General features: G+C 44.6%; 1 protein-coding gene across 1 annotated transcript in view; it reads right to left on the bottom strand.

Moving 5' to 3' along the window:
• LOC144819620 (alcohol dehydrogenase 1-like) overlaps positions 1-26,768 on the bottom strand; it is a 177,192-nt gene that overhangs the window by 79,470 nt on the left and 70,954 nt on the right. Inside the window, exons 4-5 of the mRNA XM_078677439.1 lie at positions 11,892-11,979; positions 11,570-11,789 (exon numbers count right to left, since the gene is read on the bottom strand). Coding sequence (XP_078533565.1) covers positions 11,570-11,789; positions 11,892-11,979 — 308 coding nt within the window. The remainder of the gene's footprint in view (positions 1-11,569; positions 11,790-11,891; positions 11,980-26,768) is intronic.

Raw genomic sequence — 26,768 nt, 5'->3', positions numbered from 1 at the left:
CTATATCTAAGCATAGACACATATGTCCACTGCAACAAAGGGAGACCCTCAAACATACATTAACATACTTACCCTGAACTCATAGCACACAGGGTTAGACACCAGTGACCTTTACAACTTCACAGTGTGCAGTTGTAGCATCAAATTCCCAGTTCAGCTTCAAAATACACAAGAATAGTCTAAGGTGCCACTGCCGACAAGAGTTTCCACATTCACTGGGTATGTCTCAAATGTCCAATGCAACTCCCAATGTGCACATTTAGCCTCAAATGCCAAGTGCAGCTTCTCCCTATACATAAGCAGGTTCCGCTTGAACAGGCATGACTTCAAATGCCCAGTGTAGACTGCACATGGTTGACTATATCCTCAAAATGCCCATGCAACCTCCTCATGAACAGGTTGGACATCAAAACCCAGTGCCACCCTCAGGTGCAAAGTTATAGCCTCTCATGCCCCATGCATACTCTCCCTGTAAAGCTGTATCACAAAGTGTCAAACTCAGTCCAAATAAAAAGGCACAAAGAAACAGGGATAAATGGCCTCAATGCCTTACCATGTGGAGGTAACACTTCTCATTCCCGGGGCTGTCTCACCATGTACACATATGATCTCAACCCACTACTAGTCACACCTGAGGGTTACACCCACCTTTTAAGAGCCAGAGGGGATCATTATGGAGATATGTACCAAGGGTACCACAAATATTTTCCCTTCCTATCCATTCCCTGTGAAGGCACACTATTGATGTATCCAATTGCTAGCTGTACAGGTCCTCTGTTCTGTGCAGAATTTCTATACTTCCTTCTCACGTGCCAGATAGACGAAGATGTCTATCTCTTATCCATTCCTTAGCACAGCAGCACTAAATAGGAGCAAGCTGATAAGGGTAATGAAAAAAGTTTTTTCTCTTAAATCAATTAATTCTTTTGCATACAGTCAGGTCCTATGAGATACTAATTGGAAGTGCCATCACCTGTGTCAAGTTTTACTATGGACAAGAAACGCACGGGAAACATCATTTACAACGATGTCTTTTCCACGATTGACGTTTTAAACGATCCACTTACCCCGCAAACGTCTCTTCAACGAGGGAGCCTTCAACGACCGTCTTGACCACGAAAAAACGTTCAGCGTGGCTTGGGGGGAGACGTGGTATTCCGTCCAGTCGTGATGGGGGGGCTGGGGGAGGGTTGGGAGGGGGCTGGGGGGGCTGGGGGGGTCTCCCCCCCAAAAAATAACAAGCGAGCGAGCGAGTTAGATAAAAAAAAAAACGCTCTGTGGTATTGATGAAGAAAAAGGAATGACCCTCCCTCAAAGACGTGCAGTGTACGTAAAAAAAAACAGTCCTTTATTTATTTTAGAAGACGTGGGCTGGGGGGGCTGGGGGGGTCTCCCCCCCAAAAAATAACAAGCGAGCGAGCGAGTTAGATAAAAAAAAAACGCTCTGTGGTATTGATGAAGAAAAAGGAATGACCCTCCCTCAAAGACGTGCAGTGTACGTAAAAAAAAACAGTCCTTTATTTATTTTAGAAGACGTGTTTTGACGCTTGTTTCCATGGTAGATGGAAGTAAGGGGCTGCAGGAGAAAGACGTGCAGGTAAGACGTTCCTACCGTGGTACAATCCTTCGTTGTCAATTCCAGCGTGGTAAAGCCACTTGCGATGTAAAATTCGCGTGGTAATGCCATGCGTGGAACTTGTATTAGTTGAAAAATCATATATTCGAAACGCACCTACAATAGGCTCATGTCTCCCTGAAACTTACAAGCGTTTGTTTAACCCAGCCCCTCTAACATACCACCGGGAAGTGGAAAAAAGGGATTCATTCCAAACATTGAAACTCAAAGGACGTGTAAAATCTGATGTCCATAGACTTTGACTTTATAAATTTATGTTTTTTTTACCATTTCTGTCCTGATCAATGTTGTTTCTCCTTGTTTATTGTTTGGTAAGCTACTTGGATAATGGCTCAAAGACACACAATACAAAAATATATGTCCTGGTTTGAGAAAGGACAGAACAGAATAGAACAATCAGTGGTCACCGGTTCAGCAGCTGTTCTGTTTTTAGGAGGTTGAGTACCTCCAATAGCAGAGAAGGATAAAAGTATATGACATTTTGCTGAGCATGATTTTTTGGCTTTATCCGAGACAGCATCAGGCTTTTCTTCAACAACAGAAGGCAGTCTGAGATTTGTAGTCTTGCTTAATTTAAACCACATCAATTGGATTTATACAGATGAAATTATTTGTTAAACAAGAAACCCAGGGGTGGAACCTGGTGTCTCATTTGGCATGGATGCATCTGGTAAATGAAGGTGTCATATAGAGCAACAGGGAACAATGTCTAGAACCCGCATGAAAGCTTTTCAATCTTCCCAACTGTTCGTATTTAGGAAGGTAATCCTGACTTTCAGAACTGTATTTGGCAAATGCCGTAATATTTTAGGTCCTCTTTCTTCTTATAAATGGATTCTGCAGTTTGTCGAAAAGTCCCCTTTCCTGCTGTTGGAAAGTAAAGCTGGGGCGAGGGTTTAATATGCTAATCGGCCACGGGTTCCTGTGTCCTAGCTCTCACTTCAAGAAACAGCTTTTATTATCACCATATTACAATGTACTCGTTTTCACAATGAAACTGCCAACCTGGGCACCAATCCTGCTTTCGTCATGTGAACAAAAATCACATGGCTGTGGGCAAATTGATGTATCTCTCCGTACCTCAAATTCTAAATTTGTGTAACATGCAGTAGATAATACAAAAAAACGAACTGTACATTGTGTGGTCTAGTAATGTTGCAATACAATGTTGCTATTACTCATCTCATAATCACATTTTTGTTTTGCTCTGTGACTTCAAAGGGACCACCCACACACAATACTATTTTATGTGTAGTACCAGTTTGAGGTGCTCGGGCTAGCTTCAAAAGTGTTTGCGTAAAGAGAACTGCTGATTATAGAAGTTAGGTTCACTCCCTGGCGGTGGCAAGGAGGTGTAGAGGCAGCAATATGCTTTATGGGACCGCCATGGTCACGCCAAGGATATTACGAGTTTCCTCTCCGCCAGAGTTTTCACGGTGGTTCCTCCTCCATGATAACCACAGCAGAGAGGAAACAAAGGGGACCCTACAGAACCCTGGGGCACTGTGCCCTCACTATGTGCATGCACCACAGCTCCCACACCACCAAACTCGTAATCAGGCCCTAAGTCTGAGATCATGTCATTTCTGTCCCATGTGTCCAGGAATGAAGATAAATAACATCATTTTTTTTGATTGCTTGTAGGCTCTTCATATCTGTGCACAACCTGATCTCACTATGTGTAATGTCACTGATAGCAGGACTGACTGCGCAAGGAATCAGAAGTCTAGCTACCAGACAACAGGACGTTCTGGGCGTGGTCTGTTACAGGAAAAGGGAACTGAAGAGGATAACTTGAGCCTAAGGAGACATATGTGAGGCTATTGCCACTTAAGTAGGTCAACCGATGTAAACAGAGAGGGTGTAGCTGAATATAACATTCCAACAATCCAAAAGACTTCTCCAAGAAATGTAGTGGATTTTTAAGTGTAGGGGAAAAGTAATGTCGCAGAGAGCAGGATTGACTGCACAAGCAGTCAGAAGTCAAGTTACCAGAAGACAGAACTTCCTGGGCGTGGCCTTGAACAGGAAACTTGAACTAAAGATGAGGGCTCAAGGAGACATGTGTGAGGCTAGATCCACACAAGTAATGTAATTGTTGATGTAAAAAGAGAGGGCATAACTAAATAAAGCAATTCCAACAATCCTGCTGTCTGGTTTCATAGTATGCACCAGCTAGTCACCGTGCATGAGCTATCCTCCGAACGCCATTGGAAGATAGGATAGTACTCTACAGATGAAACAACAGATTGCATAACAACCTGAATATTGCAAGATGACAGAACAGCATCTTAATCAGGTTCTATTAGGAAGCAATAATCAGTGTGTTGGCATTTAATGACCAGTCTTGCAAAGGCTCAAACCCTGCCAAGGGCCATAAAGAGTGAAAGGTGTTGTGAAGAAGCATACTCAGAACAGTTTATTATACATATTGTATTTATATTTGAAAACAAAGAGTACCTTACATAAAGAGTATCAATGGACTGCATTAGAACTAGTAATAACCTTGTGGAATGTGAAACAAGCACAACTTTTAGGATTAAGGCAATTTTTTTCAAAACAATATTAACCTGGTTATCTTGCTTTCTAATGCTAAATATGCTTCTCTTCAACATGTTGCTTTGGTTTGGAACATCTCTTTTGCTTGCTAGTTAAATGGATGCCTTTCCCTGGGGGTCTGAGTTGTCTCCTGAGTGAATGCCTAATTATGTGGACAAAATTAACGCCTCAAACTCTTAAAGATGAAGTGCTGTAAAGTAGCATTACGGCTTTCTGGATGGAAAAATTGAACCAATGATGTCAGAATACACAGCCGGATCGACTTTGCACTGTCCATCTTGTCAAAGACCACAATGTTTTGTAGCAGGGCCCAAAAAAGGAGAGCATCAGATAAGACCAAACATTCACAACTAAGGCACACATGATCAGAATCAGAACACCAGTTCTTCCAAAGTATTTTCTATGCACTACTAGTGGCTCAATCAGTCACCTAAAAGGCAACTGATTGTACTCAGCCAACTAGAATGCAGGATACAATGACTAGAAGTGCATACAGAAAAGTGACCTTGGCTGGCAACCTGGCTCGACAAAACACAACATTTTATATATGCTAACCACTGGAACCTTGAAAGTGTGTCAATTTATCCAGATGCATTTGAAATGTTTCAGCTTACTGGCACATGACCAGTGGCCATAGTGCATCCAACACACCAACTTAGCAACAAACAGATCTAACGCTAGGACACACCTCAAGGAAAAACATTCCTCCCATTGCCTTTTGTGTGATAATGTGATTCTCTAAGTGACCAAGGGTATGTTTAGGCACTGGTCCCTTGCTCACTGTGGTATAGGATCGCTAACAAGGCATAGTAAGGCCAAAACTGATATTGTGGAGCTGCTTTGCCTGATAGTTACGGGTGGGCAGTCCCCATGACAAAGCGGGTCACTGCTGTTACGTATAAGGTGGACCACTGTCTAGAGTGGTACAGAAGGCAAATCACGGTGGGTTGGAATGCTACACATAGAAATTGCCACTGGTTTAGATGGTTTGAAAGCATTCCTCCTATCACATTTTGTGTGGTTCAAGCACTGACAGATAACATGAGCAAAGAGAGGAGAATAGGGGGCTCATCAATGAGTAAGGAAACAGCTCTGGGGAGGTAGTTCTAATATAACCAACTCATTGCCATAGTGAAAAAAGAGACAGCAACCTTAGGGTAATATAATGATTGTCAAAGAAATAACCTAGAACATGAAGAGAATTAGAATTAACCATCACAATAGGAAATAGGAAATCTTAAATCCATTTTAAAGAACACTAAAAGGTGAAATCATGTTGAAACAGGAAACATAACTCACCAAGGAAGAATTAGTCAATTTTAAAGTACTACGGGTGATCCAACCACTGTGGACTTCGGATGACAATGAGAAAAATGACCTTATTCCATTATGATTAGTTCCATCAATTATATCTGCTTATGAGGGTGATGCCAGTCAGATGAAGTCAACTGTCAGGTTCCTTAATAACAAATATGCTTTTTTTCAACATCTACTTCCTGACACACAGTGGTCCTATCTTTTCAAACAAAATAGCCCTTGGTGCAATTCACATAATATACACAAAGCAAGTAATGTGAAATTCCCCAAAAACGATGTAAAATTACAAGAAATGCCAATCTGGAATTTTGCACTATTTCCTTTAGTGTGAAATGTACCTTCATGCTACTTTTGGTGCAAGGATACATTTTACATTAAGAAGTAAAGTAAAATTCCATGTAACATGAACAATATTCATTCTTGCTGTTTCCATGCTATTTTGAAAGGATGTTTATTCAAATATAATCTCAAATAATGCGATATGGAGTCATTCGCAGGCACTTCAAGCGTAATAAACGTACTGCTGGAAATAGCACAAGAATGTGCAGGCCTAAACATAGTTTCACCCAGGCCTAAAAAAAACTTAAGCAAAGACCCCCTAAAGATTCCAAGAACAGTAATTAGTCAGTGGTTATTAGAACATCTACCTTGACCCTCTGTTGATTCGAAAAATGTTAGTTTCATTACATCTCATGGAAAGTCTACTAGACACTTTGTTGAAATGATGCCTAGGTACCCATGTAATTAGATAATTTATTTTGTACTTGCGCCTTCACTGCATCAGGATAGACTACATCGTCATCCATAAAAATCTCTTGTATGCCTTACTAGATCAGATATCAGGTACATCACCATTTCAGACCACCCCAACACTTTCAAAGCGAACACTTGATCATTAAAATACTCTGGCTCACTTTTCAACTAGTCTCCTTTACTTTACCTGTGCTCTGAAACATTCATGACTTCTTTTACAGAAAATTTTCTCAATGTAAATAGCTCATCTGAAATGTCAGTAAAAAATATTTGGAAGACCCTTAAACAAACTTAAAGATTTTATTACATAGAAAACTGCCCCTGGCTGGCAAACTAGCAATTTCCAAGAGTACTTCTCTATAATTTTATTTTATTATTTTTTTTTTTTTAAACCTTTATTGTACAGAGAAGGCTCACAAATACGGGCCCACAACCCAGCGGGCCGGCCACCACATGTAAGGAACATATTCAACAGTACAGAAGCGCAAACAGAATATCACAACAGACCATACAGGAAGTAAAGGCTAAAAGCCACAGAGCAACCAACAGGGGCAGGATACGAGAAGGTTGATTTTCTAATATAGGAACGGGAATAACAGGATAATGACAGGAAGTAAGTCTCGGAGGGCCGTGGTGGGCCGCAAACAAGCAGCAGTATAATATACAGGATAAATCAACAATGACAAATACATATCGGTAAAGGCAGAACGGGAGTCCCGCCGTAAGAAGCAGTGGCGTCGGCCGTTCAGCGCCCACCCACCACAGCAGGAACATATCATAACAAACAGAATTGAAAAAAGCTTATCATAGAAAGCCCTCCGTCACACAACCCAGGGGAAAAGGAAAAAACCCCCCCACGAAAGGGGGGAGGAAGGGAGGGAAAAAGAGGGAGAAAGGGACAAAAGGTAAAGAGAAGAACGCCACCTCAAGCATGCGCCCCATGGCAAACAAAGCAGGAAACCACAGATCGGTATACGGAACCAGTGGTAACCGGAGCATAACTACGTAGTGAGCCAAAGTCACAGTAAGACCGGAAGGCCCGTGCATCAAAAATAACCCCCCCCAGGGGGACACATGCTGGGACCGCGTCCCGAAAAAGAGTACACATAAGAGCCATAGAACCAAAAAAAGGGAGAAAAATGAGGGGGAAAAACCCCCAAAATGACAGACCCCCCCCCACCCCGCAAGCCCACCCTGCACCCCTGCAGAAGGCTATGGCCTACCCCCCAGCAGCGTGCCTGTCGCCCTAATCAGAACCCGAAATATAGAAGAGCTAAAGCAAGACGGAACCATAAAGACAAAAAGGGGAGAAGAAGGGATAAGGGAGGAAAGAACACGGGAGAGGGCCATAAGACAGAATCGTCGGCTCCCACCCTCCCGTCCGAAACATCAGAGCCCTCGGGAAGACAAAAATTCTAAGGATACATTCCAGGAACACGACAAAAAGCCGACATGGTCATACCGTTACAAGCCGATCATCCAACCATTACAAGACAACAGTCCACAAAGGCAAGTTCGTCTCATCCCTGTCCTTGTTTTTCCAAATCTGTAGCAGTCCGCCTTACGAAGAACCAGACCACGAGGAACAGGAGGCAGATAACAGGGAGGTCAAACGTCAATCCGCATAAGATGTTTCGAGTACAACCCGGATGATCCGGAACAGTCAGAAACCATCGTACACAATGCAGGCACAGTTCCGAAGATAATCGGAGGAAAGCCGACCCAACGGAGTCAGCACAGGATCTACGTTCGGCCATTCGAGGCGAAGAAGGGCAGGAAGAACCATCGAGACCGGTCCGGACAGGACCTGGCCCACCGACCCACAGCACAGGTGAAAGCAAAGCACGATGAAGGGTAGCGGAACCCCGCACAGCCACAGAAACGGCAGCCACCGGGCCCAAGATTTCCAGGACAGTTCCAGCCGCACCCAGCAGCGACGGAGCCGCACACGCCAGGGGGGGCTCAGACGGCCCAGCGAAACGAGCCTCTTCCAGGTTAACGGCGGGTGCGGTCACAGGAGCACCCCAGGAGCGTAGGGCGGCGAGGATGTCGGCAAGTGTAGGAACACCTTTACAGTATCCGGCTTCCGTGCCAGACAGTGGACCACCGCCGCCCATCTCGGCCCGGCTGAGATATACAGGGTCGGCCGCCATCTTGGAAGCCCGGCGGGGTCGCAGCGATCCTCGACCCCCGTCCGGGCCGCAGCAAGGCAAACGGAATTCAGCCAACCATCAGCAGAGGCACGTCCAGAGCAGGAAGGGGGGCCACCAGAAGAAGGAGGATCGCCGGCTCCCCAATGCCACCGGCCCCGTTCTCCGAGTCCGGGCGGAGGGACTCAAAATGGCCGGACCGGAGAACAAAGGGGGGACAAGCCACATGTACGTCGGTATCACCTGTATGTCCCGCTCCACGATGGCCCAGCCGATTTCTTTTGTGTTTGGTTTCAAACACCATACTTTTTCCCCCAAACCACTCGTGGTGTTGAGGTTTAACTAGCATGTACCCAGGTACACCCGCTGGACTGCTACCTATACAGGACCAGAGACCGGTTCCAAACGGAAGGTGAACCTCTCTGCAGCCTAAAGACTTCACAAGAACTCCCTAAGACTAAAGGTACTAGTCCCCTGCAGTTGGCAGGACCAAACCGCCCTTACATGACCACTAAAGGTCTGTCTGCTAGGCTCCGGAGTGACTCTGCCCAAAATAAGGGGGTTAGTCTTCAAGGTGCTAGACTTTGATCCTCAGAGAGCCTCCAGTGTCTATGTTGCTCCCCTGGTCATTCTTAAGAAGATTTATCAAGCCAATGTGCTTGCCGTTGCCAAGGCTTGTTGGTGGTCAGTCTGACTACTACCTACTTCATTCGACGGTTGAATAGGAAAGATCAAGCTGACAGTAATATCAGCCACCGGAGTGGCTTTTTTGTAAAGATCCAGCATTTATTTTCAACCTCTCTGACACGCCTGCCGCACCAGTTGTCGTGGATCCTGTTCAGCACCACGGATAGCCAAGAGCACCTCTGCACGCAAGCCCCCCGAGCCAGTTAGACCAGAACTGCCTGGAGGCTCCTGGTCCATGGCCAGCTCCAAGCTTAAGTTCCAAGGGTTTTGCTCAACACGACCTGCAAGTACCTGTGTGCTAAGGTACCCGTTAAAAGACCGCAAGCCTGATTGACATCTTTGTTTGACAACTAAAATGCGCCTATGCGTCCATGTTGGTGATATGAAATGCTTAACACGTGTGTCTCTAAGTAGCCTGTCTACTCTTTGCCACTCTAACCGGACTGAACGCAGGTGTACTGAAAGAGTACCCGGGGTCCATCTTTGTGTATTGTGCTAGTATTATATGGTAAGTCACCCCTGCCATACCACATAATACTTTCATCTTGTAACACATATTGATACCCAAGTCAAGAAATGACAGCCTAGTTTTCCTGATGGCATGCATGAATCTCACTAAGGGATCCCTTTTGCTGACTCAATCGACCAATTTTAGGGTGGGGGTGGTATCCACATGCCAAATAATCAGAATGTTGTCAATGTATATACACTAAAGTCTTATATGGTGTTTGTAGGGGTTTGTATTGGAGCAAATAAATAAAAATCACTTTCAAATTGATGGACGTACAGCCAGGCCATACTGGGGGTGAATGGGCTGCCCATTGAAGTGCCCTGGAATTGATGATATAGAGTGTATTCATATTCAAAATAAGTTTCTGTGAGAGCCAAATTGGGGTATTCCATCACAAAGTGTGTGGGGTGATAAAAATCCAAACCTTTATATTTTGCTTTCTTCACAGGCAAATTAATTTTTCCAGTTGAGAAATATTCTTCCCTATGACTCCATGATATGTAAAAGGGTCTGTGCTCTTGATTCACATGAAATGCACATTAGTCCTACTTTTCATGGGACTAAACATCCCACATTTGTTTTCCCATATTTCTTCCTATTTCCCACAAGTAATCAACCAGAGGGGCCAATCTGCTGGGAAGGCCTTTCTAAATTGTTTGTTGGATTCTGAAAAATGAGGATTCTGTGAATTCGGCATTCTCAATTTAGAGGTAGAAATAATAGTTTAATTGCATTCACTATTTCATTCACATCACGCAAGATGACTAACATTGGCAATACCATTTGTTTTGACTTTTCAATAGTGTTTGGAGAAAATGTTCATACAAAGTTGTCTAGCTGGCAAGATGGGTATAGGAAGGAAAAAATGAGTCCAAGCATTTGTGTAACAACACAAACAGATCAGAAAAATGGAAGCACGAGTAACAGAGTGTACGAGAAAATGGATGTATAAGAGTGTGTGTGAGTACATGTGAGTGCATATGTGAGAATGACTGTATTAGTGCATGTTAGACTATTTGCATGTGTGTGGGTGTCTCAAGCTTGCGTGTTGTTGGCTCCAGCATTCGGACGGTCATTCTTGGCTTATGGGACAGGGTACCAATACATTTGAGTAGGTGTGTTCAATATGGTAAATAGGTCTTGGTATATTGGAGGTAATTTCTAACATATGAGAACATCCTTTGGAAAATACTGGTACTGATATATCAGAGAATCAGAGATAATTATTGGCTTAAGGGAGAGCACTCATGGTATGGGGCACCCATGATAAATGGATTGTCTTTATATATTTGACATACAGGAGCACCTATTGAGTATGGGATCACCAATGGCAAAAACATGTGGCACTAACATACTTTATGTAATTCTTGACATGGCATTGAGGGGCTCCCATGACTAAATGCTGAGAGTGGAATACTGGCTGTAGATTTTTCATATATGGGACACCATCACAAAATGATGGCCCCGGTATACTCAAGGTAAAACATGGCTACCTTGATACACCATGAAAGTATTGAAACATCTCATAAGTGAACATTTATGTCACCTAATTTTTTTCAATTTGTTTTATGGGAGAACCCCTTCTCCTCTTAAAAGAAGGAATCTGAAGAAATCTGGATCACGTGTTCCACTCACTAATTGGACTTTGGGACAAGAATTGTAGCCCACCACCAATTTTATAGATCATCAGCCACTGCTGGTGAACAGAAGTGGTGGTGAGTAGACAGGGCAGTGTATGAGCAGAGGGCACAGAAGCAGAGATTTGCCTATCAAATTAACAGCAGTGCAAAATCATAAAAGGATTAAAATATTTTAAATTTCACAAGCGGATACGTGTGTCACACTCTCATCTCAGCTACAATTCTTCCAAATTTCTAAGCAAAATTGGATCATGTCACCCAGGCACCATCAATAATTTTATGAAAGTGGCTCGCATGAGATTGATGGCATTCTCACCTTGGCTGTGTTCACTGCGGATCCATAACCAGTGGAAAATCCACAGGCGATTAAGCACACTCTGTCCAGACGGGCAGCGGAGTCAATTTTGGCCACAGATATTTTGTTCACCACAGTGTACTCCGTGAAGGTGCTGGTGCTCAGGAAGTTGCGAATCTCTTTGCCTTGGCAAGAAAACCTGCTGGTGTTGTCAGCCATCAGTCCACGGCCACTAATTAGGCTGTAATAGTTACACAACATTAAATAAAATTTTTACCATACAGCATATAGGTAAGTACAAAAGTAAAAATACCACATGAGTACATAAAAAACTGAGACCTACTCATTCGCCAGGCAAAAATTGCTCTCCGGATTTTGGCAACAGATACACTCCCCACATTGAGGCATGAAGAGGGGAATGACGTGGTCTCCTACAAAAAAAACCATAATGATCAGTAAAGCAACTTGTTTACTTTTGTGCTGTTTCATTTAATTGTAGTTGGTGTTAGAAATTCTTTGGGTAGGTTCAAGTGCAGGGGCGGCTGGTGACATTTGAAAGTGAGCTGGAATTAAGAAATGATGTGAACTATTAGTATTGTTTTCCAGCATGCGAAGCAAATAGTGGGGAATCTTTAATAAAATCTGTGAAATGTATTTTTCTTTTTGTAGGTTTAGTTACATTTGTTTTGGCCTTTAATAAAAACTAGAAACAGGAGAGAATCAGTGTTTTATGTTTGCAAAAAGTGCAGTCTTTTGAACTCCATTCTTAACATAAATCATTTAAACGAATACGCGTTTCCTGCCTCTTACAGAAAGTGTAAACTAATTTGCATATTGCACCGCAGCGATCGAGTTCAAAAGACTGCACTTTGGATACCAGACCTGTGTGAGCATGCACACTCATGGTGCGGTCATCTTGGAATGGTTAAAAACCATTTTTACACAAATGTCTGCACAAATGGGCTAAGAGGGTAAGCAGGTGCTGTGGGAGGGGTGATGCTTTTAATTAAACAAGGTAATGAGAGTAGTAGAGGGAGTACTGTCTTGTAAATAAAAGACCGCTATAACTCTTTTGGTTCCCACTGTACACTGTAGGCCTGTGACATAAGCGTTAGAGAGATGAGTTGAAGGTGGGCTTGGTATATGCAGTTCTGACTTACACTCAGTGGAATAAAAAAGTGTAAAATTAGCCACTAGGGTGACAGGGCTCTACAAATGGTGATGTGATAGGGTACACAAATCACTGAAAGCACTGTTCGAGAAAGTTTTTTGTGGTCCTGTAAACTGATTGAGCATGCCATGTGTGCTGCAATCAAAGTGCAGAATCAACACTGGCGGAGTTTCAGTGGTGGTGCAACCTGTTTACGAAAGCAGCACACAGCAATTTAGTACAAATCAAATTTGAATTCTTGTGCTGTGAAGCAGAGTTTAACCAGGTGTTCATTGAGAAATATTTAAACACAAAGCCAACCAATGTTATCTGCTTTCATGCACTTGTAGTGTACAAAGATTTATCAACTTACCAAACAATTAGGAAATCCTCCTTTCACAACATGCTGTGGAGCGGTCCCAGAAGAAGGGTTGGGGGTTGTGCTTGTGGAGCTGTTCCCCCAAAGAAGTCGCCCCACCACCAAATCTGCCGCATAGAGACCCACCACAACTCCTTAGACAGCCTTAGGATAAAGAGCTCAAATGGAGAGCCAGGGCAAGATCCAAGCTTCAAAAGTTATTAAGGTCAACCCGAAGCCAGCATATCACAGGGTACTATAGAAAACCTGTCTGATCAAGTTCCACAAGAAGTGCCTGAGAGACCACTACTGTCCACCGACGTATATACGGATGTTGCCTTCTTAAAATCAACATCTGCATTTAATACAGCCAAGAAACACAATATTGGAATATTGGTAATAGATAGAATGCATGCATAGAGACGTTTGAAGATTTCATAGATGCAGTAGATAAAAAAGATGATAAAAGATTATAAAGTAATTGGCTGATGAAGGAGTGAAAGAAGCCATGAAAAAGATACCACAAGAAGGTGAAGTGACATACAAACAAATCCAAAAAGACTTGAATGTCCAATGAATAGGCTCATCCATAGATCTAAAAGTGGAGGTGGAGCGTGGTCTACCATGCTGGGCCGCGTTACTTTGAATGGTGCGCAAATGCACAATGTACTGATGAGCTCAAGTCTGAACTGAGTTGCAGACCCTCACGAACCTTTACACTATCGAATATTATACATTTGTAGGAAGACGAGAACTCCACTGCTTATTCACAATGACTGCCCTGATTATGGCGCCGCTAGACTTGTATTGTTGTACTGTAATGACTAGTGCTAGGGAGGGTGGGGCGGGGGGAGAGTTGTAGAGTTGAACAGTTCATGAAAATTGAAAACTGAAACTGATATGTATGTACTGTGTAACGAAACTGGATTGCTGATATATTGATATGTATACGACAGTGCTTTTTGATGGGATGATTTATCTGGTGAAACCATTTATTTATTAATTTTATTTATTTAAAGAGTTTTATATAGCGCTGGCTAGACCCGAAGGTATCAGAGCACTTTACATGAGAATCAACAATGTAACAGAAAAAGATCAACAATTACACAATACATCAAAAAATAGGCAATACAATTAGGAGAGGAGAGAAAGGAGAGAGAAGAGTAGTGGAGGGGGCAGGGGAGGTGAGAAAGGGAGGATTGATTAATTTGTTGAGAAACAGGATGTTCTGGTGAAGCACTGTAAATTAAATGAATTTAATGGAGAGGAAGCTACCCGCCTCAGAGTAATCAACGGATGTCTGTCAGATTACTTTTGATGACGAATGCTCAAAGAAACTCTGAGCTTAGAACAAGTCATTAAGGCTGCCCAAGTTGAAAAGTATTCAGATCGTCAAGCAACTGATATGGAGGACGGAGGTGCCCAAATTGAGCATGAAAGGTAATACAAAGGGCAAGGCTGAGGGACACACAGCGATGTCTCCACAGAAAAATAAAATGTTACATTTGTGGACTGTCGTTTCCACACAAAGGTAAATGTCCCATCATTGGAGAGATATGCAACAGCTGCGATAAAGTAAATCATATTGTGACGACTTGCAAGGATAAGAGAAAGTAAGTGTGCCACAGCGTGAAGACAATATGGCTGGCCGAATGCTACCTCTGCAACGTTCTACGTGCTCCTAAAAGGTCATACCAACTGAGGCAAAAAGACACCAAATAAAGTCGATCATTGTCTAGATTATAGAGAAAGAGTTCCTCAGTATCAGTTTCCTGTGACAATTGTGCGATGTAAATGTTTACTTAAAAAATGCATGCACCTGAAGTACTAGTCAACTGTGAGGAAAAATCCAAGGTGAAGAAAAATGAACATGAAAAAGCACTACAAACATTCAAATATTGTCCAAAGATCACTGGAAAGATAAACTAGTATTCAATACCAGTCATAATTGATAACGGTGCGACGATAAATATCTTGCCTGAGGAGAAGTATCAAAAATTATCTCCGTTACCACTACATACGAAGTCAAAGGCTAAAGTATAAATATGGGCTGCCTCAATGCTCTTAAAGAATAAAGGTTAGTTTGTAGCCACAATGAAACATAAGACGACTGTGTTGTAAGCACCTATTCATGTACTTCAAGGAACAGCTTCAAGTTAGTTCCTCTGTACTGAGTTTCAACACTGCTGCTGATATGAGACTGGTATTAGTGATCTACAATATGAATGCTCATCATGGAATTGTAAGTCAATTTTCTTCATTATTTCATGGGTTAGGAAAACTCAAAACAATGAAATTAAAGTTACACATAAATGAGGATGTACGTCCTGTTGCTCAAAGGCACAGACAAGTTGTGATTTCTTTGCGAGAAGCTGTTGAAAAGGATTTAATTTGTTGCTTAATGGCATCATTAATCCCTTCCATGCTGCCGTCGGCCATTGGCCGACGGCAATGCTACCTCGCTGGTGCTGCCGTCGGCCAATGGCCGACGCGGCCCCGCCCGTTTTGCGGAAGTGCTGCACTTCCACAAAATCACGGGCGCAGTAGAAGGGTTAAATGCTCTTCTGGTCCGACACCATGGGTTTCTCCCATTGTAATAGTGCTTTAAAGAGACAGTGAAGGAGCTGTATGCATTTGCATTGACATGCATCAGGCCAACAAGGCAATTGAGAGAGAGAGAGACATCTTGTCCACATATTGCCGATATGATAACTCATTTGAATGGTGCAAAGTTCTCTCAACTCCACCTAAATAAAGGATATCACAAATTTGAACTTGCAGAAAAATCCAGATACATTACCTATTCTACGCATAGTGGGTTGTTTTGCTACAAGTGATTGAGTTTTGGGATATGCTCTGCTGCAGCACTTTTCTAAGATGTCCTTTGCTGTGTCATACAGCCTGTAGTAAATGCATTTAACTAGAGGGATGAGATATTGGTTTTCGGAGCTACACAGAAAGAGCATGACAAAACTCTCATGCAAATATGTTGTTTGCTGAGCAATGCAGGCTTAACTCTGAAGGCAGACAGATGTGAATTTCACAAGAAAAGCTTGGAATTCTTTGGCCATGTCCTTTCTGATGGGGGTAGGAAACCTAAACAAGCTAAAGTGGAAGTGTTGTTTACTAAAAACCCCAACAAGACATTTCCAAGTTACAATCATTTCTTGGGATGGTCAGTTACTATGCTAGATACATATGAGTATTTTCTACGGTCAATGCATCGTTACGAGAACTAATGAAAAAGGATGTGTCTGTTCATTAGTCACATGAATGTAAGAAGAGCTTCCAAAAAATCAAGCAAGCTATTGGAAGTTCCACTGAAATGGCCAACTTTGATACAAAACTTCAAACATAGGTTGTAGTTGACGCTAGCCCTGTCTGGTTAGGCACAAACCTTGCACAGTACAACAGACAGCCAAGTGCCCAGAGACATATTGTGGCATATGCCAGTAAAAGCCTGTCACAGACTGAATGAGCTTACTTGCTACCTAAAAAAGAAACTTTGGCAGTGGTCTGGGCTTGCAAATATTTCCAAGTGTTTCTGTACGGGAAGCCTTTAACAGTAGTCACTGATCATCAAGCAATGTTCACGATATTCAGCAATCTCAAATCCAAAATGCCTCCAAGATTGAACGTTGGGACTTGAGGTTAAAATAATACAACTATATGATTCTACATTGTCCAGGGAAAGATCAGATCCCTGCTGACCATTTTGAAGAGTGCCAATACAATGCCATCTAAGACAGCAGAGGCTTACATCAATTGTTTTGTGAAATCGAGCACACTAGCTACCATGTCATTAGAACAAATTGTCCCCACCATGAGCCAAGATAGTAACATGTTAAAGTTAAAAGATATTATTGCTTATCAATTGTGGAACCTGACCTCTAGACCCCTCACTAATGACAGTGAGTATTTGAAGTTCACAAATGTAAGAGATGAACTTTTGGTGACTCAAGAAGGCCTTCTTTTGTGAGGTACATAAATTGTTATTCCAGAGAGTCTCCTACAAGAGATAATCAACATCACCCAAGTGGGACATTGAGGAATAGTTGCCACTAAGAGAACTTCCCGTATCTCAATGAAAAGGTCGAAAAAGAGTTGAAGACATTTACCATATGCCACTGTCTTTCTTCTCAGTTATTCAGCACCCTTTGAACATATCAGAATTGCCACACCATGCGTGGGAGAAAACTGCTATTGATTTTTTTTGTCCACTTGAGATTGGACATCATCTTTTAGTTATTGTTGATGAATACTCCTGTTTTTCATTGGTAGAAGATTTGTAATTCATTATATAAGAAAAGGTTATTCAAAAATTAGATGGCATCTTTTTGACATGGGGTGTTACTGCAATCTTAAAATATGACTATGGCGGGGGCATGGCTGGGCAAGATGGCCGAGTGGACGTAATCTTTCTCGGCTCCCGGTCCCGCTCGAGTCTCGGGTGCATAACTGCTGAGGTGCACCGCCACAAATGCTGCTGTAAACGCCGACAGAAATGCCTACAACTGGTGCATGTAAGGAGCCCCAGACTTTGATGAGAGCTCTCTGCTAAGGGCAGCATCGGAGCCCATCAGATCAGCCACGAAGCTCCCCTAGATGGCGTCCGCCATCCCCTGAGACACAGCGGCACCCGACTGCCGCGGAGGTGAACGCAAGGCCGGTATCACAATGGTGCCCCTCTCACCCTAGCTGACTGCAAATGTTGATGGGAACAGAGAACACGGCTAATCAGAGCGGGGACGCACAGATGGAGGAGCGCACGCTGCAGTCGACCCTGCCGTTCCGCGCCATACCGCTGGATCACTCAGGTGTGTTGAGTCCTCCACGTGGTTAGTGACAGCGGCGTACACAAACTAGGCAATGTGGCCACATTGATTTATGCCCTGGCTAAGCAGAATTGAGGGGCCTGTCGGATTCCTGGGCCTGCAGACCTTTCAGGCGCTTTCTCTACTTTTTTTGTTATTGTGTTGTATGGTATAACTGTGTATTGAATATTGTGTTTTTTCGTAATGTTTGATGTTCTAATTATTTTGGTTATTTAATGTGCTCTTGACTCATTGTATGTTCTTCAATGTATGTGTTCTAGGGTTGTTGGTGATATAGTGTGTATATTCATTCATTGTCTGGATATTGTTTTTTGTGGACTGCTCTTGGAATGGAAAGGAATGGAAAGACGATTTGTAAAGCGAGGTAGTTACCCGGAGGCGTCCTAGCGCTAGCAAGTCTTGTGTGTTGTATGAATGTTGTATGAATGTGTGTTGTATGAATGAGTGTTGTATGAACAGTCTTGTGTGTTGTATGAATATTTATGTAAAATTCTGTTTTGCTTTTTGGGATATATTTGATGTATTTCCATGGATGAATTTCTATATATGTTCTTGTCTTTCTATTTTCTAAAACGAAAATGATAAAATATTTAATAATGACAAATAAATCAAATATCAGCCAGCTGTTCTGTGGGTGAATGTTTCTATATCTTGGAGCTATTGCCCTCATTTTAAGCCTAGTTGGGGACATCCTTTGATGTTCTTTAGTTTGGCCTGCAGACCTTTCATGCCTCATTCCAAGATGACGGCAGGGGTGAGTGCAGGCAGTGACACGGGAGTTGTGCTCTACACCTCATATGACTTACTCACACCTTGAGCATTTGTAAAGTGCATCGGACCCCCTGGGGTTGAGTGGTTGGGGAGAAGCAGACATTAAGGAGAGCACACCGCGGTTGGACCCACCGTTACACGCCACAAAGCTGGAGCGCTCCGGTGAGTCAGAGGCTTGGGGAGAGACTGGGAAGCAGACCAACAATCGAGGGAGGCAATGCGGGCACACTGAACTTTACCCAGGCTACACGATTTTGATACACCTGGTAAATTCCGAGGCCCGCATACACTGCATGCCTGACCTCAAGATGGCGGCTGGAGCGAGAACAGGCATCGACACAGGAGCCATGCTATGCACCGGTTGAGACCTGACCACATTAGCTACCCCGGGCCCACGTCATAGAACGGTGAGCCACTCTAATCACAAAGCGCTGCACAGCTAAAGAGAAGTGGCATTTTCAATGGGCTAGGGCGGCCTGCCGACAAACCGCACTAACACAAGGCAGTGGAGGCCCACACATCCATGAGAGACACACTGCGACTGGGGGAACGGCCCGACTGCCTCGCTCTCCCCAGGAGCTGGGCAGGCTGCTAAGTCAGCGACGGAATCAGGGCTTGGTCTAGCACAGTGGAGACCCTCCCCTATCACCATGAGAGCTACTGGAAGAGACAGATTCAGACCGGAGTAGCGGGCAAGACAATTCCCAGTGTTTCTAGGCCACTGAAGTTGAGAGGTTGAGGAGAGTGACTGACAAGCAAACATCTACAGCACAGCATATTGTCCATAGGACTGGTGCCATTGCCCCAAAAGACCAGAGGCCCAAGAGGAGGGTAGAAAGCCGACTCCCATTGTTAGCTCCCTACAACTCGCCAGTGAGGCATCCAGCAGTGACAGACGCTAGAGCAGAGGGCGACCCTTGCCATAGAAGGGTGGGTGTCGCCGGGCCTGCCTCTATGCCACCGAAGAAGGCGCTGACCAAAGCCTCAAATAAAGTCTCTAACTTCTTTTCACCAGCGGACAAATGACTGCCATCGGACCACGACGACGGTGCGGACACCAGGACCCTCACAAAAGATGACCTTATGGCTTCCTCACACATTTTTAAAATGGAACTTCGGAAGGAACTGAGTCAGGACATTAAGGTCTCATGGATCAACTGAAGACTGATCTAAACGACTGAATAGCCACCCTCCAACAAGATGTGGACTTTGTGGGCACCATAGTGGTAGATCTGGAAGCACAAACCCCTCAGAAATGCAGGATGAAATGCATGCTCTCCAAGACCAGCTACGCCAAACCCAATTAAAAGCTGAAGACCTAGAAAAACAGGGCGCAGAGGGACAACCTACGAATCTGCAACCTGGAGGAAGGAGCAGAAGGCCCAGATCTTGAAGTTTTCCTCGAGGGCTTGTTTGCAGAGATCATGAGCCCGCAGACACTCACGATCAAGTTGGAGAGGGTGCACTGAGTCAGAGGCCCAATGGCTGGAGAACGGAAATGGACACGAGATGTATTCGCTAAATTCCACTCCTACAAGGTGAAGGAAATGGTCCAACTGGCGGCTCGGAAAAAAGGTGCTGTATACTTCCAGGGACACACCTGTGGCATCTACCAAGACCTGGCACCGGCAACCATGGCGAGGAGGCAGCCGTTTTGACCCATCGCGTCAAAACTGCGTGACGACAAAGTCAGATACCATTGGACATACCTGTTTGGTCTGAGTTTCGAGTATAAAAGCAAGCAGTGACATATTACAGACCTGAGGGAGGGGCTGGAACTGCTGGGTCTTTCTGGGGGCGATATCGAGCCTTCACAAAGCGAAGCACAAGGATCGACAAGGAATAGCTCACCTACGTCACAATGGTCCACAGACTCAAGGGGTACCTATAAGTGATGCAAAAATATGGCACACTCCCACGACGTTACAGTAGCTGCGTACTTTCTCAAGAAGGACAGTTATGTTCAATCGAGGGACACCTACAGCCACAGTCCGATCAGCAGCTCCAGCACTGGGGACCGAATCAAGCTGCAACTGCAACACGCTAGATTACTAGCTCAAGGAGGGGCCACAGATGCGGACTACAATCAGGAAAAAGACTTAATATAGAACACAAACCCACGGGGTTACAATTTCTACCACAACAGGGCAGACAGTCCTGAAGTAGGGCCATCTGTAGATTGACAGCCATTGCCCGACCTTGGGGCTGGGTCAAACAGGGCCGGCTGCGCATGAATCGCTACACTATACAGGCGGTCAAAGCTTTTCAGAACACTCGGGATGGGCGCGGAAGGGGACTTCGGTCGTGTTGTCCTCCAACACGTTCAACGGGGTAACACACCCCACTGTCAGAGAACTGTCATCGATCCGACACATGTTGTTGTTGGTAAAGTTGTGTTTCATTTTGTCTAGTTTGTTGGAAGGGGGAGGGTTTGGGGAATGGTGGCGGCATTTTTTGTGTACCTCTCGAAGATGTGTTTTGGTCAGGAGGCAGCTCTTATGGCGGGAACGACAAGGAGGCCACTAACCACGGCTACTAGCACTGGACACATGGGTCTGCCACACAGATGCGAGAGGGAGAGGTGGGGAATAACATTGGACAGATGGTACTCTCTATAGGCTCCTGAAATGTAAAGGGACTCAATTCACCCCAAAAACGTCAAAAAGTTTTAAAATACCTTACACACCATCACTTCTACAACATAAACAATATCAACTGATTTATACATCCTCCGCGCTTACTAAACACCGAGTGGTTCTACTCCTTTTTCATAGCTCCACAAAATTCCAACCCGTCGACACTCGGACGGACAAGGAGGGAAGGTTTTTTATGGCCAAGGGCACCCTGAAAGGTAAACTATGCACATTCATTGTAGTGTACGTGACTATTGTGGGGCAGGCAGCCTTTTTAAATACGCTCATGGGTAAAATACAGGACTTTGCAGAAGGGCCAACAATCTTACTGGGTGACTTCAACCTGACTTGGCAAGCTGATCTTGATGGCACCCACCCTCATAGACTAGGAACTAGTTCCTTCTCCACAGATGTTAAGCAACAAATCCACGACTTGGGGTTTCGAGATGCCTGGCGCACCCTATATCCTCAGACAAGGGACTACACCTTTTATTCTCACGTACACCATACATACTCCAGACTAGGGGTGGGCGGAATTTGCGTAATCACGTTACGCAAATCTCTGCGAAACGGTAAAAAAATCTCAGCGAACAACGCGCAGAATTGCTTGTTCACAATGCTTTTTTCCTGCAATCGCTGTTTGCGTGCTTGGGGGGAAATATCTCACAAACACGCATTTTGAGAATGTGAACAAGCAAAAAATTTCACGAAGTCGCGGAACACAGAATTTTGGGCAATTTTGCATTCTCTGCGAAACACGAAATTACCCAAATTGTGCAAATTTCGCGAGTGGAACGGAATTTACCGCCCAGGCCTACTCCAGACCTAATTTTATTTTCATCAGTCAGAATCTATTAGGAACCCTCCGGGAGGCCAAGATTTTCCCTCGCTCCATATCGGACCACTGTCCCTTCTCGATCTGTCTGAAGTGGAGTGGGATTGGGTCTACAACACCCAATTAGTATTTCCCAACTTCTGTCACGAGAGATAGGGTGCTCTGTACCAAACTAAGGGTAGCGATCTCAGACTTTTTTTACCCTAAATGCCCACAAAGACACATCAGTGTTCAATAATTGGGACACTTTCAAATCGGGTTTCCGGGGGAAATGCATAGCGCTTAACTCCATCCTGAATAAGCAGAAGACTAAGGAGAGGGTCGATCTAGAGACAATATTGGAACTGGCCGAAACTAATCATAAAAACAACCCCACTAGAGGTTCTCTATGCACCCTCACAGCACTACGGGGAAACTCTGCCCTGTTCCCATGATGCACTGGGCCAGGGACAGACTAATTTGCATATAGCCAGGTTCTGAGCTGGGATGGGGCAGTGAGCTAAATAACGGTGATGGATCAAGCCCTGATCTTTGGACTGGGTAAGAGTGGTCTGCTTAATTCAGACACTCTGTTCATCACCACCCCCTTTTCTGAATCATTTTGTCCACCATAAGCGTGGAAGGGTATACTCAGACATGAGTCCCTTGCTCACTGCTCCATCAGGATTCAAGCAAGCCGGGCCGACGACGCCTGGAATGGCAGAAACCGGTCCCCGGAAGCTTGTCTCCTTTCTGGTGAAGAATTGGCTTGGTAATTTGGTCTGCCCTGTTCCCATGATGCACTGGGCCAGGGACAGACTAATTTGCATATAGCCAGGTTCTGAGCTGGGATGGGGCAGTGAGCTAAATAACGGTGATGGATCAAGCCCTGATCTTTGGCCTGGGTAAGAGTGGTCTGCTTAATTCAAACACTCTGTTCATCACCACCCCCTTTTCTGAATCATTTTGTCCACCATAAGCGTGGAAGGGTATACTCAGACATGAGTCCCTTGCTCACTGCTCCATCAGGATTCAAGCAAGCCGGGCCGACGACGCCTGGAATGGCAGAAACCGGTCCCCGGAGGCTTGTCTCCTTTCTGGTGAAGAATTGGCTTGGTAGTTTGGTCTGCCCTGTTCCCATGATGCACTGGGCCAGGGACAGACTAATTTGCATATAGCCAGGTTCTGAGCTGGGATGGGGCAGTGAGCTAAATAACGGTGATGGATCAAGCCCTGATCTTTGGACTGGGTAAGAGTGGTCTGCTTAATTCAGACACTCTGTTCATCACCACCCCCTTTTCTGAATCATTTTGTCCACCATAAGCGTGGAAGGGTATACTCAGACAAGAATCCCTTGCTCACTGCTCCATCAGGATTCAAGCAAGCCGGGCCGACGACGCCTGGAATGGCAGAAACTGGTCCCCGGAAGCTTGTCTCCTTTCTGGTGAAGAATTGGCTTGGTAGTTTGGTCTGCCCTGTTCCCATGATGCACTGGGCCAGGGACAGACTAATTTGCATATAGCCAGGTTCTGAGCTGGGATGGGGCAGTGAGCTAAATAACGGTGATGGATCAAGCCCTGATCTTTGGACTGGGTAAGAGTGGTCTGCTTAATTCAGACACTCTGTTCATCACCACCCCCTTTTCTGAATCATTTATAACAACAGAGCAGAGCTCACATTATTGAAACTACGTCAGTTCTCATACTCCCAGGGAAACAAAATAGGCAAACACTTAGCAAGACAGCTTAAAGAGAAGCGTGAATGGGAATACATAGGAGGCATACAGGACGGGGAGGGCGGATTGGTCCACAAAAATACAGAAAAGGACGATATTTTTGGATCCTTCTACAAGTCACTATACACCGGAGAACCACGGGACATAGGTATGCAACATAGCTACCTCCAAGCACTGCAGTTGCCCCGGGTCTCACAGGAGTGGAACGATAAACTTACGTCTCCTATAACCCCAGAAGAGGTGAGCACAGTCATTAACTCCCTTAAACTCCACAAAGCACCAGGCCCAGATGGACTGACAGCCCAATTCTATAAAACATTTGCGCCAGACCTCATACCCCACCTCACACGTCTCTTTAACCCAATGGCTGAGAAGGGAGAGGTGGCTCATTCGATGGCTGAGGCGTTGGTCACGGTTATTCCCAAACCGGGGAAGAACACGTAATTGTGGGCCTCATACCACCCCATCGCCCTTCTAAATTTAGACGCAAAGCTTTACTCTGCTATCTTAGCTGCCCGGCTGAATGACCTTATTCCAGAACTAATCCACCCTGATTAATGTAGATTCATTAAAGGCCATCTTACCCACGACAACACCCGACCTATAGTACACCTCATTGAAAAAGCTACCAAATGGAAGATTCCAGCAGTGCTTGTTGGGTTAGACGCCGAGAAGGCATTTGACAGGGTGGATTGGTCATTCCTCTTTAACACGCTCACACATTTTGGCTTCGCGGATACATTTATTGCTATGAATAGGGCCAACTATGTACAACCGCGCTCCGGAGTACAAGTGAACAGGCTGCTGTCCGCTCCCTTCTCCCTTACCAGGGGAACCCGTCAGGGATGCCCATTGTCACCCCTACTATTCGCCCCCAGCATTTAGCTGTTGGCGATGTCCATTCGGGGGGCACCGGAGATTAAGGGAATACCTTTTGGTGGTGATACACACAAAATATCGCTTTTTGCAGATAATGTGCTTTTATCTCTTACAGACCCGTCCCACTCTCTCCCCTCAGTGCATACTGAACTTGCATGGTTCAAAGCTTTAGCGGGATTTAAGGTTAATCTAGATAAATCATATGTACTTAATCTCACAGTTCCAGGAGAAGAGGTCGATGCATTACGGATGCACACTCTACTCCAGTGGACATCTCGCTCTCTCCAATATCTGGGAGTCCAATTTACACCACGCGTGGAACGGCTCTAAAAGACTAATTTCCCGTCTTCTCTCTGCCAGCTCCAAACTGATCTTTTTATATCCTGGCTCGGCCATATGCATGCGGTCAAAATGACAGTACTCCCTAAACTCCTGTACCTTTTTCAGGCATTACCCATCGAGCTTGACAGGAAATTCCTTCCTAAAGTTAGGTCCATGATTTTACGGTTTATATGGCAAGGAGGGCGGGCACGCTTTTCCTTTGCAATATTGAGGCCGCCAAGGACAGAGGGAGGAGTGGACCTACTAGATTTCGGCCTATATTATAAAGATGCTCAACTGAGGGTAGTGACAAAATGGTCTAAAAGGGACTTGGAAAAACACTGGCCATTGCAGGGAGGACAATCTGGGACCACATATGGAGACCCAAGAGGGAGAGGCCCAAGAATTATTACATTAGCACTCCCACTCTCACCACCTTGAAAGTATGGGACTCCATATCTGGGAATGGCCACTTGACCACATTCCCCTCACCCTATACACCCCTCCACTTTTATCTGGCCTTTCCTCTGGCCCTTCAGGAGGGACCTTTCAATCCCTGGAAAGAGGGTGGCTGTCTTGCACTGACACATTTATTTCATAACTCTGATATTCTTACCTTCGATACCCGCAGAAAGGACTATGGCTTGGAGCACGCTGAACATTTTCACTATATCCAACTGAAGCACTGGGTCCTCAACCCCACATTCATGAAGCAGCTACACGTGAGCTCACGAAGTTCAAAACCTTTGTACAGAATGTAGCTTCTGTGAAAGGGGTGATTTCATTCCTATACAACTACTTGCTTGCCTCTACACACTCTCCAAGACCTCGATACATGAATATGTTGGAGGGGATGATACTACATGAAATATCCAATAGGTAGTGGACTGGGTTGTGGTCAGACATCACGAAATTCAACCACTCTTTAGAACTTCGGGAAGCCCATCTTAAAACAATGATGGATTGGTATCTTTATCCCATAAAGCTTAAAAGAATATTCCCAAACACATCTGATAAATTCTGGAGGGGCTGTGGGCTTTTGGATGATTCCCAGCACATTTGGTGGGACTGCCCCACAATATGACAATTTTGGGAGGATATTCTCGGACAAATTAAAAGCATGCTGGGTTACCCCATCCCGATTACTATGGCAGAGATTCTACTAGGCCTTCGTGACCGATCTCTCGAACACCAAACCAAGGCAGACAAGGCCATTATGTGGACATGCATAGGGGCTGCGAAAGTAGCGATAGCAGCAGCCTGGAAGAAGAAGGTGGCTCCTACTATCTCGCTTTCGCATACAAGGCTCTGGAAATCGTTATGACTTGAAAGGATGTCGTACATCTTCTGAGACGATTATAAAAGTTTGAAATACAAATGGGGTCCGTTGGTTGCCTTTCTTACACGGGGATTACCGCTGGCAGTCTGTCCTCCCTCCGTCAGAGATATGCACCTTTTTCAATTTTAATCTGACTGTACATGACTAGACCTTGCAACAATCTAATATTTTGTTGCCACCACCATTATTATGTTGTTGGGGGGGGGGGGGGTTATTTATTTATTTTTCCTGGGTTCTTGTTTCTTGTGTTTTCTTCTTTTAGGGGGCACCTTCCCAGTTGGAAGGTTTAGAGTTAAAACCTGTCACAAAAGAAAGACGGCTGAGCTTATACTTCTTAAGGTAGATACATGCCGTGCCTTCACAATACCAGACACTGTACTTGTTA

This window comes from Lissotriton helveticus, chromosome 2_1, assembly GCF_964261635.1.
Source record: "Lissotriton helveticus chromosome 2_1, aLisHel1.1, whole genome shotgun sequence".
Classification (NCBI taxonomy): domain Eukaryota; kingdom Metazoa; phylum Chordata; class Amphibia; order Caudata; family Salamandridae; genus Lissotriton; species Lissotriton helveticus.
This window is presented reverse-complemented; position numbering and strand designations above follow the sequence as displayed.